General features: G+C 34.3%; 1 protein-coding gene across 2 annotated transcripts in view; it reads left to right on the top strand.

Annotated features, from left to right (window-relative positions):
- The window catches only part of KHDRBS2 (KH RNA binding domain containing, signal transduction associated 2), a 546,662-nt gene that overhangs the window by 473,768 nt on the left and 54,934 nt on the right, over positions 1–17,960 (top strand). For both annotated transcript variants that reach the window (XR_006786163.1, XM_045843530.1), the window contains exon 7: positions 14,743–14,825. Coding sequence is in view for 1 of the 2 variants with exons in the window: in XM_045843530.1 (XP_045699486.1) it covers positions 14,743–14,825 (83 nt within the window). In the remaining variant the exon portion in view is untranslated. The remainder of the gene's footprint in view (positions 1–14,742; positions 14,826–17,960) is intronic.

Raw genomic sequence — 17,960 nt, 5'->3', positions numbered from 1 at the left:
TAGGAGAACACAGAGCAAAGGAAATTTCCATCATCATAGAAAATTTTATTAGACAGTACTGCACTGGTATAAATGAGGTCTCCATGTATGAGACACTAAAATAGTTTTAACATTATAAGCTGACACAATGTTAAATTTGGAAAGAAATGAGTCACCACAGAGAAAATGAATAGTTAAGAGAAAAACATAGCAATTTGAATGATCCTTTGATAGAAATTTTAATTTCTATGTGGCAAACTGATATTTTTAGCCAAAGTAGCATACATTTGGTAGTTATAGTAGAACACATAAAATTATTTACTAAAACAGAATGCTCTATACCAACATATTTGAAATATTTTAGACTGATTTTTTTAAAGTAAAAATGTAATACTAAATATATTTATTCTGGTCACAGTAAAGGTAGAGGGACCCTGCTTTCTCTGACAGTCTGCTTACATGGCTGCTGGTTTTCAAGGTAGCCCTGATTACCACCCCAGAGGATCCTAAGTGTATTTTTTAAAAAATGTCATCTCTGACCAACCTAGAGGAAAGAGTAGTTTAAAAAGAAGATTAAAAAGGAGACTAAAGATAGCAAAGAAATAAGTGGAAGCTACACTAACATCCTCACAGCACCAATCTAGAATCACAACTACATGGTAGAGAACTCATCCTGAATTACCAGCTGAACACTAGTTGGAGAAAAGCCTTATGACCATAGATAGAAAGAAGAAACAACTTCATCACAATGAGACTGGTAGGGAGTGTGAAGGAGGAATGAGAGGGCTGGCCGGGCTACCATAGGCGGCAGCTGAAGTTCCAGAGGGATATTTCAGAGGCCAGGGATGGGGAAAAGTGTGGGCTAAGCAGCCTACAGCACCAGAGCCGAAATAGAACCCAGATAACATCTAGCTGTGAAAAGCTCAGTGTTTCTCTCTGCCAGAGAAAGATGGCTGAAGACTCAGAGAGCCTTTTTAAGGGCCAACACACAAAATTTCATTTGCAGTCACTTACCCTGGGCTCTAACAAAAACAGGGCAAGATGGATTAGAGACAATTAAAGAGAATCTGAGGTTGGTGGTTCTGGGGAGAGAACTAAAGGAACAGCCACCAGGATCCATGCTCTGAGTCATTCTGCAGAAGCCATCTTTCTTACTCAAAGTGCTCCACTCCGAATGGTATCAGCCTGAGGGGAAGTAATAGCCCTGCCTGCAGGAATTATTCTGCCCACATCCTGTGGAGCTTAAGACAGGCTACTGATTACAGCATGAGGCTATATCACTGATTAGTTTAACAACCAGGCTGAACTCTGGAAGTTCTATGAGATTTCAGCTGACCCTCCATATGGCCAAAGGCTGATAAAAGTAGACTTTGGTGCACATTCTGGTTCTTTCTGCAACCAAAGAGGCCCAGCAGAGGAAGTCACACTCTGTGTATCACAAATAGCTTCAAACAGGTTGACCAGGACTGGTCAAAAGCAGTGTCACACGTAAGACTGCACCAGAGTCTTTACAGACCTACATAATACATAGAAACAAACACAAAGAATCAGCCAAAATGGGAAGACAAAGAAACATACTCAAAATGAATGACTGAGAGAATTCTGCAAAAGAACTAGATGAAATGGAGGCAAGCAATTTATCTGACAGAGAGTTCAGGGTAATGACTATAGGATACTCAGCAGCATGAAAAAAGACAGAAAAACATAAAAAAAAGAACCTGTTAAAAATAAAGAATGCAGTATTGAAATAAAGAATACACAAATAAATAAACAGGTTAAATGAAGCAGTAGATAGAAACAGTGAGTTGGAAGACTACATAGAAAAAAATTTAAAAACAGGCAAAGCAGCAAAAAGAAAAAAGAGGGAAGGTTAAGAAACATTCTAGATGACATAAAGCATAACAACATTCACATCATGGGAACATCAGAAATAGAGAGTGAGTGAGGGCTCAAGAACCTATTTGAGGAAATAATGACCAAAAACTTTCCTAATCTGATGATGGAATACAGCACACACCAGGAAGGTAAGACAGTCCCAACAAGTTGGACCCAAAGAAGCCTACACTGAGACACATAATAATGAAAAAGACAAGGCTTTAAATCAAAGAGAGAATCCTAAAAGCTGCAAGAGAAAAGCAGGTAGTTACATACAAGGGAGCAACTATTAGACTATCATCTGATTTCTTAACAGAAATATTTTAGTCCAGAAGGGAGTGGTTTGATATATTCAAGTTTATGAAAAACAAGGACCTATAACCAAAGATACATTACCCAGCAAGCCTTTCATTTATAATCAAAGGAGAAATAAGGAGCTTCTCAGAGAAGGAAAAGCTAAAGGAATTTGTTAACACCAAACCAGTACTGCAACACATGTTAAAGGACTTGATAGAAGAAAGAAGAGGAGGAGAAAGTAGAGGAAGAGGAGAAGAGAAAGAGAGAGAAAAAAAAACAGGAAAAAGTAGAACAATAATGGCACTACATACATATCTGTCAATAATCACCTTAAATATAAATGGCTTAAATCAACCAAAACACATAGGGTAGCTGAATGAATAAGAGAAAAAGACCCATATATGTGCTGCCTCCAAGAGACACACCTCAGATCAAAAGATATACACAGGCTAAAAGTAAGGGATGGGAAAAGATATTTCATGCAAAATGGAAAAGAAAAAAAGCTGGGATAGCAATACTTATATCCAACAAAATAGACTTTAAAACCAAGGCTATAGTAACAAACAAGGACACTACATAATGATAAAGGGAACAATCCAACAAGAGGATATAACCCTAGTAAACATTATGCACCCACCATGGAGCACCTAAATATGTAAAGCATATCTTGATAGATATAAAGGGAGAGATAAACAGAAATTCAGACACAGTCATGGATTTTAACACCCCATTAACTTCAATGGATAGATCTTCGAAACAGAAAATCATCAAGGAGATGGTGGCCTTAAACGACACACCAGATCATATGGATTTAATTGATATCTCCAAAGCATTTCACACCCCAAAAAGCAGAATATACTTACATTTCAATCACATATAGAATGTTTTTGAAGATAGAACATGTTAGGACAAAAAACAAGTTTTAATCAATTTAAGAAGATTGAAATCATGTGAAGCATCTTCTCTGACCACAGTGCTGTGAAACTAGAAATCAATCACAAGGAGAATACTGAAAAAACATGTAAAGGCATAGAAACTAAATAACATGTTATTAAACAATCAGTGTATCTACAACAAGATCGAGGAAGACATCAAAAGATAACATGAAACAAATGAAAATGAGGACACAACAATCCAAAATCTGTGGGACACCGAGAAAGCAATCCTAAGAGAGAAATTCATAGCATTACAGCAAATACAGCAATGCATCAAAAAGATCATACACCATAGTCAAGTGGGATTTGTTCTGGGAATGCAATGTTGGTACAGCATTCACAAATCAATAAATTTGATTCACCACTTAAACAAAATGAAGTATAAAAACCACATGATCTTACCAATAGAGGCAGCAAAGATTTTGATAAAATCCAACATCCATTTATGACCAAAACTCTCAGCAAAGTGGGAATACAGATAACATACCTAAACATAATTAAGGCTGTATATGACAAATGCACTGCCAGCATCATAATAAATGGGCAAAAACTACAGGCATTCCCTTTAAGATTGGGAACAAGACAGGGATGTCCACTTTCACCTCTATTATTCAACATAGTACTGGAAGTCCTAGCCACAGCAATCAGACAAGAAAAAATAAAGGCATCAAAATTAGAAAGGAAGAAGTAAAACTGTCTTTATTTGCAGATGACAAGATACTGTACATAGAGAACCCCAACATTCCACCAACAAACTACTAGAACTGATAAATGAATTCAGCAAAGTAGCAGGATACAAAATTAATATCCCAAACTCATTTTTTATTTGCCTATAACAAACTAACAGAAAAGGAAATTTTAAAAAATCCATTCACAATTGCTTCAAAAAGAATAAAATACCTAGGAATAAATCTAACCAAGAATGTAAAAGCCCTATAATCAGAAAATTATAAGACTCTGAAGAAAGAAATTGAAGAAGATACAAGAAATTGAAGAAATGAGTAGAAACACATACCATGTTCATGGATAGGAAGAATTAGCATAATTAAAATGTCCATACTACCCAAAGCAATCTAAAGATTCAGCACAATTCTGAAGGTTCCAAAAACATATTTCACAGAACTAGAGAAAATATTTCAGAAATTTATGTGGAATCACAAAAGGCCTGACATAGCAACAGCAATCCTGAGAAAGAAGAACAACTTGGAGGAATCACGCTGACTAATATCAAATTATGCTATAAGTCAATAGTAATTAAAACAGCACAGTATTGACATAAAAACATACACACACATCAATGGAACAGAATGGAAAGCTCAGAAATAGATCCACACCTTCATAGTCAATTAGTATTTGATGGAGGAAGCAAGCACACACAGTGGGATAAAGATAGTATATTCAATAAATGGTGCTGGGAAAATTGGACAGATAATGTCCAAAAAAAAAAAAATGAAACTAGACCACCTTCTTACACCACACACAAAAATAAATTCAAAATGGATTAAAGACTTAAATGTTAGACCTGAAACCATGAATGTCCTAGGAAAAAACAGGCAGCAAAATATCAGACATTGCTTGTAGCAATATTTTATCGAATATATTGCCCCAGGCAAGGGAAACAAAATAAATAAATAAACGGGACTACATCAAACTAAAAAGTGTTTGAACAGCAAAGGAAATCATCAACAAAAGACAATCTACTGAATGGGAGAACTTATTTGCCGATATATCTGATAAGGGGTTAATATCTAATATTTATAAGGAACTTACAAAACTCAACACCAAAAAAAACCACACAAATAACCCAATAAAAGGTGGGCAAAGAACCTGAATAGGCATGTATCCAAAGAGGACATGCAGATGGCCAATAGACATATGAAAAGATGGTCAATGTCACTAATCATCAGAGAAATGCAAGTGGAAACCACAGTGAAATATCATCTCACACCCATCAGAATGGCTATAATCAATAAGTCAACAAACAATAGATGCTAGCAAGGATGTGGAAAAAAGGGAACCCTATTGCACTGTTGATGAGAATGCAGATTGGTACAACCACTGTGGAAAGCAGTGTGGAGATACCTCAAAAAATTAAAAATGGATCTGCCTTTTGACTCGGCAATCCCACTTCTGGTAATATATCTGAAGCAACCCAAAACACTAACTCGGGAAAAAAAAAAACATAAGCACCCTAATCTTCATTGTAGCTTTATTTCTCCACAATTGCCACAATATCAAAAGAGCACAACTCTCCATCAGTAGGTGAGTGGATAATACAACTATGGGACATTTACACAATGGAATACTACTCTGCCATAAAAAAGAAGAAAATTTTACCCTTTAAGACAGCATGGATGGACCTAGAAAACATGCTAAGTGAAATAAACCAGTGAGAGAAAGATAAATACCATATGATTTCACTTATATGTGGAATCTAATGAACAAACTGATCTAACAAGGAAAATGGGGACAGACTCATAGATGGAGAACAGGATGACTACTTGTGGTAGGGGTAGATTAGGGGGTGGAGGGATTAAGCAAATGGAAAAAGGATTTATGGACAGGGACAACAGAGTGGTTATTGCTGTGGGTGGGGGTTATAAGGGGACTAACAGTAATAGAAAAAATATATGATAAGTTTTAAGTTAAAAAAAAGAAAATGTTACTAAGTTATCAGACCTAAATTTAATGCAGCAGTGAGACCTCTTCCTATTCAAATGTCAAAATAAATACTTTTAATATCTTAGTTAAATTGGATTTTACATTTTCTTTTTGAAAATAAGCCCTGGCTGAAACAGAAAACATTCCAGCAAAATAAAATTGGTGATGCTATCATGACTAAGAACAGAATCGAAAATGGAAAGCATTATTTAAGCGAAATAAGCCAGGTGGTGAAAGACAAATAACATGATCTTGCCTTTAACAGGAACCTAATCAACAAAACAAACAAACAAGCAAATTATAATCAAAGACACTGAAATAGAGAACAGGCTGACAGTGACCAGAGGGGAGAGGGGAGGGAATTTCAGGGGAAAGGGGAAAGGGTTTGCAGGAACAAGTATAAAGGACACATGGAGAATAACAAGGGGGTGTGGAAACGGTAGGGAGGTGAGGAGGGGTGGAGGGTGGGCTGGGATGGGGGTAAAAGGCAGAAAACTACTTGAACAATAATTAAAATTAAAAATGCAAAAAAAGAACAGATTCAATTTTGGAAAGACAGTTCATGGTTTTCACTTGTAAGTACCAAAGATTAAAGATAATAAAAGGGCATTGTCATATCTTAATGTATTTATAATCCTAGGAATCACAAAAAGTTTAGAAATGCCTTTCTTTCTTTTAAGGTAATAATGGAATTTTTGTGATATATGGTACTATATAATAGGGAAAATATCACCATAAAAATGAAAATCACCTAACTAGTTTACATGAAATTATTATTTAATTTTAAGACTCATCTGCCTGATGCATAATTTATTAGAAAGTAATAGTTGTGTAAAACAAAATGTCAAAATTGCTTCATTTTTAAATGTAAATGATAGGTTCTTAAATTGCTTTCTAATTGGAAAATGTTATGAAAGATCAGAATTCAAATCCTCTTGGGGAAGAAATATTGAAAAATATTAAATAGATACATCATTCCTCCACACTCTCATTTTATAGCTATAGAATTCCTGTTTCCATAACCCAAATCATATCACCAAAAAGTGTGGCAGGAGTCACTGTAGGATGTCAAGCTTTTGGATCCTATTTGTTTTGTTTTATTTTGTGTCTAATTTATCCCCTGCCATACATAGGTGGAGTTCAATCATTTGAATCAGATCAGTTGTGATGGTGTTAACATCTTTTAGGCTTTGGTTTCTTATAGACCAAAATAGCAGTATAGATATAAAACACACAACAGCAACCTCAAGGTACTATGAAGATTATTGGAGGTAAAAAAGACCTTTAAGTAAAGCCTCCCCTTGTGAGGCCAACCTTATGATTAGAAATATGTCTGTGATATAACAGTGTACCTCTATTCATCTTTGTATTTGTGATTTTGGTATTTGTGAGTGAAAAACATGAGTTGTCTTTTCAACTCGATCCTGTTCTTAGTCATGACAGAATTTATTAATTTTATCTGTCTTTTTCCTGTTCAGTATGTTAGAAAACCTTTGAGACTTACACCACTGTTTTTAAAGCACTTGCTTTGAGATCTATTATGAAGCAGTAATGTGGCCTACAATGTGAAGTACATAAAGCATTAACATTTAAAATGGACCATTAGCATACTAGCACTCATTAGTATATTACTGTTAACTTCTAGTTTCATTAGTCATAGTTCTGTTTATTAACTAGAGTGAACACATTGCTGTCTGATTTTTGAAGTGTTAAAAGGCACATATGAAAATGGGGGTGGGGAAACCCTACTGACAAATGAATCTTTTTAGATGTAAAGTTAGCAAACTTTTAGGGCATACCAGGGGAAAAAAACTAAAAGATTGCAGGAGATCTAATTTGAATTATATCCTAGAAATATTCTGTAAATAGCTACCACTTTTGCTATCCTCACCACCTGTCATATTTTATTATTTTTATTAATCTATAGTTTATTATGTACCTTAGTTTATTATAAAGTTGTTTTAACAGAAAATTAATACAATGTCTATGATCAAGAACCACCTACTTGCAAACTTAAACTACATTGAATAAATTGATCACCAAGATTATAGTTAGGTGAATCTGCTTTGAAACTTGTAAAACTTTGGAAATTAATTTACAGTCATTCTTTGCAATAGAGGAAAGCAGATTTGAAATCATTATGGTAGAAAATGTTAATATTCTGCAGGAACCAGGGCACCTCCCTAAAATTATTTGTCTGTGTTTTAGGAGATAGAATATCACAACAGACGACGTTTATTGCTCCTAATAGAAAATGGTTGCTGGCTGGAACAGCCCTTGGATAAAATAGTATAGAAATCTAGGGGCAAAAGCAATGCCAAATAAGAAAGGAGAAAGCACATTACATGTTTCTGAAAAGATAAAATTAAAGGCACATCTGCTGACCCAGTCTTCAGATGTTTACCAAACAAGGAAGCAATACAATAACATCTTCCTCAGACAAAGAGTAGGTTTGCTTCCATTTAGGATTCTCTAAACTCACTTCTCCTCCTCACTCTTCACCCAGTGCACACAGACACATCAACTTGCCCCCACCTGCACTGCACCTGTGGGATGTGGGACACATGGGGAACTGGCACAAACCAATATGAAGCTCTGGCTATTACTTTGCTTGAACAATGAAGTCCTTTGGTTTTGACCAGGAGTCTCATGTTTTTGGCCAGCATCCACAGACCAGTAACAAGCTACATCGCCAACTTATAAGTGTATTAAAATATCAGACCCTGCAGAGTTCTTGACTGTTGAAATAGAGCACTGCTTTTAAGAAATATTAATAAGAAAGTATAACCCAAAATATTTTAAATTATTTCCCCATACCTGTTTTAACAGCCAAAACCTGAAACCATATTTTTATTATTAAAAACATGCATACTCAAATGATTTTTAAATAGTCATAAGAATTATATTTTGCCATTAGCAATCATATTAAACCTTTGTAAAAATCACTAGAGATTAAGGACTAGACAGAAAGTTTCAGAGACTGGGTTTGAATTCTGGTCAAGCCATTTGCTGACAAGTTTTGGCCTCATGAAATTATTTCCAAATCTGTAAAATGGCCATGAGATACAGAATGTTCCTTATACAGTTGATTTAGGTTTTTAATGAAATACTGTGTATATGTAAGCAGTTCACATACTGTCACCTTGTGGCCTCCCAGTACATGCTTATAGTGCAAGAATCCAAATGTTCCATTGAATGGAATATCATTACCTTCATCTTTAAATGTGTATGTCTTCCATATGTACATGCTGAGGTTTCTTATTTGATTTTTCTGGTCTGCTTTAAAAGTTAAGGTTAGTCAGAAGCCTTTTAAAAGATCCCTAAGAGTTTCAGATGCTCTATCGGAGACAAGCTTAGTTAGTCACAGTGAAGATTAGGAAAAATGGAGCTCCTTACCGGTGGGCCAGACCAGGAGACCCTGGAGGCTAACAGCCCTGAGCAACTCCCAGGGTCTCCCAGCTCTCAGGGAACCCAGCAGACTAGAGCCTTCTAGAGCAGAGCCTTGGGCCCAGAAGATGACCACCCGCAGATGAGGAGATCAGGGCCCAGACAGTTAAGATTTGCCTAGCTTATAGATTTTCACCTCTAGTAGTTGCATATCATTTTGCTGCAACCAGAAATCCACATGTGAAAATGGAATCTAGGAGCACAGTCCTATATGAAGTTGTTCTGCGTTTGCATCATAAATGCTAATCGTCTAAAAAAGAGCATTTCCAGGATAGAATTTAAGGAATGCTATCAGCTTCTCAAGCCCTACTAAAGCAGATTCCAGTGTAGTCTAGCAGTTAAGGCATTTATGTGAATTATAAGCTTCTTTACAATTTTGTCTCCTAATAACAAAAGCTGCTACTTACTGAATTAAAAAAATGAGTTAGCGTCCCCCAAGATTAATTTTAAAGTGTAGAATATGCATATGCATGGTTGTCAGAAATGGTCTTGGAGTTCCTTGGGAGCTTTTAATTTCCAAAGATAGAATATGCAATTTCCAGCCTTCCCATTGAATGTATATTTATGTGGGGAAATTGTTTAATAGCTACAATCTACCTAGGAGATGAAGATGGAATAGAGTATCTCTCCCCTTGTTAGGGGCTTACTCATTGATTTCTATAGAAAACTCAGAAAATGGAAATGTTGCCTCAATGAAGGGCTAAACTGTTAGGTGCAGTGATTTTCCACTGCCTGGGTAGACCCTCATGCTATAGATGGTTTTGAACATATAGAGTTGCCACAGTGAGTGAGTGAGCTGACCTCTTGCATCAGCAACAAAAGCTACACATTGGGAGGCACCCACTGGCACACGGTTCCAAACAAGCCATTCTTTCAATGCCAGAGAGAGAAGGAAGACACTATTAAAATCCTTTCTAGTTTATGAAAAGCTCATCTATATGACATCTAGCTGAAAATGCATGATAAAAATGTAGGGAGATATTCACATCAAATAAAACTTTAAAGAAACACAAGAAAGTGTAAATAATTCACAAGCAGATACTTGTCATAAACATTAGTCATTTACAACCTAAGGCAATATTGTCTACTAAAACATTAGCATTCTATATTTAGTTTTTGTTTGAATAATATTTCATGATATGTTTTAAAGTTTAAATTATTATAATAAAGTACTTTTGTAGTATCAAGAGATTATATATATGAGGTGGGTATGCTATGCATTTTGTGGTCTAACTCATTAAGAAGGGAACATATGTTTATGAGAATTAACACTTCATAAAGAAAGTTAAATGTCAAGTTCCTATCTGACCTGTTAATTATATTCAATGACATTAAAGGGCAGCATTTGCAAATTGCTTCTGCTCCTAGTATTTTAGTGTTTGGTGACAAATTTATGATCTTGACCCTCATAATTAAATTACTTAATTCTGGAATATTTTATGGTTCTTGATTGCATGCTTGACTTTATTTTCTTTTTCTCTTGATTGTATTAGACAATTCCACACTATTTCCTTTTATTTTCATACCCACTGACCTTTTACAGAAAATAAAAACCCAAAATGAGAATAATGACCAAATGCTAAGTCTGTCACTTAGGCCTGTTAAATTTAAAAGTCTTTCAAGAAAGTGTGGTTATAAAACAGAATCAGGGTGGCATTTTATATCACTGAAATTTTCAAAAGATTTTCTTTTGGAAGCCACAATAAATTACTAGCATCACAAGATATTTTTGCTTTCTCTTTAGCTGACAAAGACATGTCTGTTTTATAGTTTCTAATATCAGTATTAGGTTTAACTGAACTTCAAATATACATACAAAATGGCAATTTCATATGGTCAAACTTCTTAAAATATTAGCCAAATATTATGTGAGTAACATAATATTTTAGAAACATGCATTTTTTCAGATATGTGGTGAGAGATGTTCTCAACCATTTTGTGATGATTTTCTTTTTCGCATTACAATAAATCTTCAAAATAAGTCCACAAATAAATGTTGATGAGAAAAACTTTTTATCTAGAAAAAATTAGTACATAGTTTATTTGCCAATATGTTGCTATTTTTGTCAGAATGTTTTGATTTGGTATCTATGGTTAGAGTACTCACAGGGAGAACCAGAGATTTTCACAGCTCAATGTTAAGAAAGTCCATTTACATGGGGATTTTATAATAGGCCTTTCAAGCTATAAGGTTGTTGTTTTTTTTTTTTAATAAATTTTAGGCTGATTTTCTTTTTGTTGTGGGATCTTCCTATAGAAAATATGTTTGTATTTTATTACAGCTGATGTTTGTGTCTTCATTTCTTAGTGATATGAGGACCAATTAAATAAAAGGAGTGGGGCTTATAGTATTGTGTTCATGTTGAACATGGTGTAGCCTAAGCTTTTCTCCTCAGTAAACACTCAGAACAATGGTTGTTATTTCAATTGTCGGCTCTGTGTCGACTTCCAGAGCTATAGCTCTAGTGAAGACCATCTGAGCTTCAAGCTCCTTATATCCGATTACCTAAAACCAACTCTCGGTGGCATCGAGGTTATCTGCTATAATTCTATTCAGTGACCGCCTGCCCAGGGAGTATTTACTCCTATGGAAGAAAATACCATCAGACAAGAGATCCTTCACAGGTTTCCATACACAGTATCAAGAGTTCAATGAAAAAATCACAAAGCATGTTAAAACCAATATAAAATCAACAAAAACCATAAGAAAAAGTAAAGATCAAGGGAATTCAGATGTTGGTGTTTTTTAGTGACTATAATTAACATGTTCAAAAAAATAGAGGTAAACAATGGAGCCTAGTCCCAAAATACTTGAAAATTTTTAAACAGTAAGATGGAATTTATGAAATGCAGATCTGTAAGTTGTCATCCCACTGCTTGAAACTTTTTCATGCTTCTTTGCCTGCAGGATACATATAAACTCCCTACCATGTTAGAGGGAAGCATGGTAGGGAATCCTACCTATTTCTTTAGCCCAACTGCCTACCATTTAGGAATTCTGTGCTTTAGTTGGATCCAACTACTCGCAGGTCACCAAATACAGTGCTTTCTTTCATGTTGCAATGCATTCACACTGGATGTTCTTGGAAATTGGAATGGTCTCACACTACCTGCTTAGAAAACATATTTATATACAAATAACCACCTCGAGTAAGGCCTTCCCTGAGAAATTCTCCTTAAAACCCTCAGACATATTTAGAGATTGCTTCCAATGTTCCCATAGTACCAATTACATGCTCTATTGAAACACTTTCCATTTGTATTTCCACTTTTTATGACTCTGTTAGTCCCCTCTAGTGAGCCAAGAGCAGTGGTGTGCTAGAGTGGACTTGTGCTGGCTCACAAGACCCCTTGTAATATTCTGAAGAATTTCATGAACTGGTGGTTAAACACAGCCATTATTAAAAATTAAATTACTTAAACTAAAAATTAAATTAATTATATTAAAGGCAAAGATAGTTCATATTTAAAAACTAATTATTATCTAATTATTTATGACAATTTATGCTCTAACCAAAATGATATATAATGGTGGTCTCCTATTTATCTCTTTCCAAATCTGTTTTTAATGAAATCATATTGTTTGAAATTAGCCATTGTAAGAGAATTTATACCAAAGATATAGGAAATTTTAAAAACCAAGACTTTATCTTTTGCTATAATGATTATACAGACTTAAGAAGACTATGGAGAAATGTTAATAATGTCAATTCAACTTAAAGGTGTGTTATATCTATAACCTTTACATTGTGAATAGAACACAAAATTGAGAAAATATTTTTCTAGTATGTGAAAACCATCATACAATTCAGAGCAAAGTTGTTCACATCACTGACAAATAAGTAAAGTTCTGACATACATATTTGAGGTTTTCCTTTTACTCGCCAACATAAATGAATATTTCAAGGATTTCTATCTACTCTGTGGCTTTTCTGTGTAAGACTTTAAATAAAAGTGTAGACCAAATGGTAAAGCTAACCGTTAGAATTAAAAACAATGTTACTATATAATCATCATATGAAATATTTCTAATTTAGCAGTGATTGATTTTAGTCAATCCATACCTATACTGGAAGAAAATCATTTTTTGTGCCAATTTAAAAATTCAATACATATTTATTGAGCAAATACTCTCTGGAATACACTATGCTAAGCACCACAAGTATGTAGTCCTTGCTTTACAGGAGCTTGAATTCTAAAAGGAGAGAAAATTATAGAAAAATACGATGTGTGTTTGTATATTCTAAATGCCAGTGAGAAAAAAAACACACAGGCTATTAGAATTTAGAGGGTAGAGATTTGCCATATGCTTGGAAGGAGCAGGAGAAATTTCCTGAAGCTTGTGAAATACAAGATGGCCTTTAAATCAGTAGCATTTACACAGACGGAAACTACCCCATACCACAGGGGAAAAATGTGAGATGGAAATCATGAATGAAAAATTGAAGAAATCTAAATCAGACTCAGAAAAATTCATATGTAAATAATAGCATTATATAAAGAGTAAACCAGATGGAGAAGAAATAACATTTTTAAAATATTCTTAATTTGATGAAAATATTAGTCTGCCAATTAAATGAACTCAAAAGTCTTACTGAAGATTATTGTGGAAACTTTTACTTCTACACATTTTTTGCTTATAATTCTGAGCAAAATAAAAAGATCTATAAGCCTCCAGACTTAAATGAAGTTATGGATTCATGGAGTATATAGAATTCCATTTCAGTCAAAGAAACACACCAGCAAAGGTCCAGAAACAGAAAAACTAAAGGTTTTTTTTTCAAAAGTAGGGAGTAATCGAGATGAATGGCTGAACCTGAGAGTAAAGCCAATGACCGCCAAGGGGAAATAAAACTAAATGACTCACAGAGTGAATGATAACTTTCTGCAATGAAAAATCCACATTAGTTTTGTTAGCATTAAGTTAGATAATTCGACTCACTACACAGCATCATTTTATTTATGAGATTTAAAAACCATAGAATGCATAACAAAGTAAATAATCTTTATTTTGCTTCTTTCTCTTCCTTCTTTCCTTTCTTCCTCCCTTCCTTCCTTGTCTTTTTTAAGCAATAATAACTACATTGGTTTTATAGAAAGTTGGCTACAATTTAAGAGTCCTAAATTTTATACTTTTAATCTTAATTAGGATTACTATTAATAGAGGAGAAAACTCCCAATGGGGTTGTAACAAATACGTTAGCACTACTATTAGGTTATCACAAATGTTTTTATCTACTCATAATATTTTAAGTAGAAAAAATTTATTTTGAATTTCTTAAATTGTCTTCATTAATAGTGATCAAACTTCTAAATAAATCCTAAAGTAGGTATTGGTACTTCAATGATATGCTGAGTTTAATTATCAAGCATAATATCTAACTCATTAAATATTATTCAAAGCTATGTAGAAATAATTAATCTAGTAAAACATGATGTAGTATAACTCACCAAGCATATAAACTAAATTAAGGTCACATTATAAGAAGTGGTATTACAATCAATCAGACTGATTGCTAATGAGTCTTTCTACCATCTTCTGCCTCAGGGGTATGATGACGGCTTTGGGGGTGAATACGATGACCAGACTTATGAGACATATGACAACAGCTATGCCACCCAAACCCAAAGGTAAGGCGTTTGCTGTCTAAAGCACATCCTTCCCAGTGCTATTTCTAATCCTGCTATTTTGTTTCTTGTATCAGAATATCAGTTATGTTATGTAAGAGTTTCTAGTAGTGGTTTTTCTCCATTGTTCTTCTGAATTATTAAGTTGTTTACTATACTTTGAGAAGTAAAAGATAATAACTTAAAATAGTAGTGTGTGCTTTGGCTGGTTTACATCAGTGGATTGAGTGCGGCCTGTGAACCAAAGGGTCACTGGTTTAATTCCCAGTCAGGGCTCATGCCTGGGTTGTGGTTCAGGTCCCCAGTAGGGGGCTCATGAGAGGCAACCATACATTGATGTTTCTCTCCTTCTCTTTCTCCTTCACTTCTTTTCTCTCTGGAAAAAAATAAATAAAAATCTTTTAAAAATTTAAAAGAATAGTAATGTGTTATTTTGAGACATGATGATTATCATAACCAATCAACTCATTAGCATACCTGTATTTAGTAAAATATGTTATTTTCAAAGATTATTTGATTGAATACATAATTAAGACAACAGTGAGCTCAGGCTGATGTGGCTCAGTGCATTGAGTGCTGGCTTGTGAACCAAAGGGTGACTAATTCAATTCCCAGTCAGGGCACATGCCTGGGTTTCAGGCCAGGTCCTCAGTAGTGGATGTGTGAAAGGCAACCACACATTGATGTTTCTCTCCCTCTCTTTCTCCCTCCCTTCTTCTCTCTCTAAAAATAAATAAATAAAGTTTGTCTAAAATTTTTTTAACAAAGACAACACTGAGTATGAGCTACTTGTTCAATGTAGCTATTTTCCCCTAAACTGTAATTTGTATTTGTAGAACAAAAGATAAAGAAATGTTATTAGTGCTTTGCAAAGAGGGAAATTCATAAAACACCGTAATGAATTAAGAATCCCTTTCCCCTCTTGATGGGTCTCTAAATGATTATTGAATATGTATCATTATATTGACTCAAAATTTGTGATATTGATAAACTTTTATCTTTTTTAGAGTCAAATTCACTTAGGTATTCTTTACAGACAGTAAATTTTGCCAATTGAGGATACAGCTGTGTAAGTTTGGCAAACACAAGCCACCAAAATTAAGATGCAGAGCATTTTGATCCATCCAAGATGTGTCCTTTTCTCCTTTGACAGACAGCTTTTCAACTGAGGCCTTGGAAACCATGACTTGTTTTTTGCCAAACAGTTCTGCCTCTTCTAGAATGTCATATAATTAGAATAAAGCAAGACAAGTATATGTGGCCTCTTGAGTCTGGTTTCTTTACTTAGCATAATGCATCTGATATTTATTCATGTTGTGCATATCAGTGTTCTGTTTCTTGTTATTGTTGTGTGGTGTTTTGTTGTAAGGATGTACCTCAGTTTCTTCCTTCACCAGTTAAAGGACATTTGGATTGTTTCTGTATTTTTGCAGTTATGAATAAACATAAAAACATATGCATTTTTAGAAAAATCAGTCACAAGTTTTTTCTGAAATAGTTATTTTTTACTTAGCTTTAGATTTCATGGAAAAGTTGGAGTCCATATACTATTAGTTGATTCTCCCTACTCATTATTGATAGAAACCAGTATAACTCCTTGTCACAAAATCATTATAGACTTGATCACTTATCGATCAACTTTATTGGCATCCAAAGAAGTTTGGTTGATTTTTAAGTAATATTTGGAGGAGAGAAAATGGCAAAAAAAAGAAAGAACTATATGGTTGCTGTGGGCAGAAGGGAATCTATGTGTACTGCATAAGTGTGCTTTTTTCATGGCCTGAGGGACAGCATAGGGAAAAGGGTCAAGGGCAGTTCTATTTAAAGAGAATACTATAGGCAGTTAGGAGAAACATGAGTGTGAACTGATACCTTTAAAGCTAAACATAACATGAGATATCATTATGGCAATGACCATCTTCAACTTTAAGTAACTGACACATTTATAGTAGGTTAAATAGAAAAGCCATCATGAGTTAAGAGCTTTTACTATAGGTAATATCTTAAGTGTCCCAATTACCTATTGGAACACAGCACAGATATTCAGGACTAGGGAAAGCTTTGTATCGCATCACAGACACTGAATAGAGCGGTATTTGCCACTTGGCTACATATTTAAAACAATTCATAACATATTCAACTAAATAGCTAGTACATCACCATATGTTAGCACATAAAAAATAGTGATAATAAAATTCCTTAATTTGTTTCAGAAACTGGTAGAAAACATGACCACCACACACTACAAACACAACTAGAATAAACAGCTCTGCAGAGTTAGATTCACCATGTAGAGATTTTGGAATAATTTTCTGAAAGTGAGAAAGTATCTACGTCTTTCTTCCTGTTTAATTTAAATGGGTTTAACTGACACTAAGGGAATAGGAAGAAGAAAAATTGAGAATTAGAATAGTTTATCTTTACATATTTAAAAAGTGAATACTAACATAATTGAACACAATTATGTTTAAAAAGCAATGGCAATATGGAATAATTCTGGAAAAAATTTATCTTGTTTAAATAAAGTATGATTTAAAGTATGATTTATATCTTGTTTAAATAAAGTATGATTTTCTATGTGCTTCTGCTATCTTCTTTTTTCCCTTTACTACCCAATCAGTTTTCCATGGCTAAATTCTTTGCCCACTTCTAGGTCTAGCTCAAACCTAACTCCTTTGAAAAGCCTTTCCTTAATCCTTTTTAATGAATAACCTGTTTATGCCCTGAATTCCAGTAGCACCATGCCTTTTTTTCTCTATGGTACTTTCCATCTCTGTCTTACATAGGGATCATTTGTGTACATATTTCTGATCACCCTACTACTTGCCCAGAATCCTTGTCTGATCCCGCCTCAGTCCCTCACGTATCTAGCATTGAGACTGTCACAGGCTATGTAAATTCAGTAGATGACTGTTGAATACATGAATGTCAGACCTAATATGTATCTATACCAAGAAGATTTAAAACAAGAGCCTCATCCCTCAAAAAGAAAACAATACTCGGAATTATATGTATCATATTTACTGACAAAATACATATGTATTTTGAGATATCTTAGTGCTAAACAAGAAAGGATAAAGAAAGCAGGTCACAGAATTAGTTGTGATGATACCAACCAATATTCTGTATTATAATAAA

This window comes from Phyllostomus hastatus, unplaced genomic scaffold, assembly GCF_019186645.2.
Source record: "Phyllostomus hastatus isolate PE091 unplaced genomic scaffold, TTU_PhHast_1.1 phas_contig_40, whole genome shotgun sequence".
NCBI classification, from domain to species: domain Eukaryota; kingdom Metazoa; phylum Chordata; class Mammalia; order Chiroptera; family Phyllostomidae; genus Phyllostomus; species Phyllostomus hastatus.
This window is presented reverse-complemented; position numbering and strand designations above follow the sequence as displayed.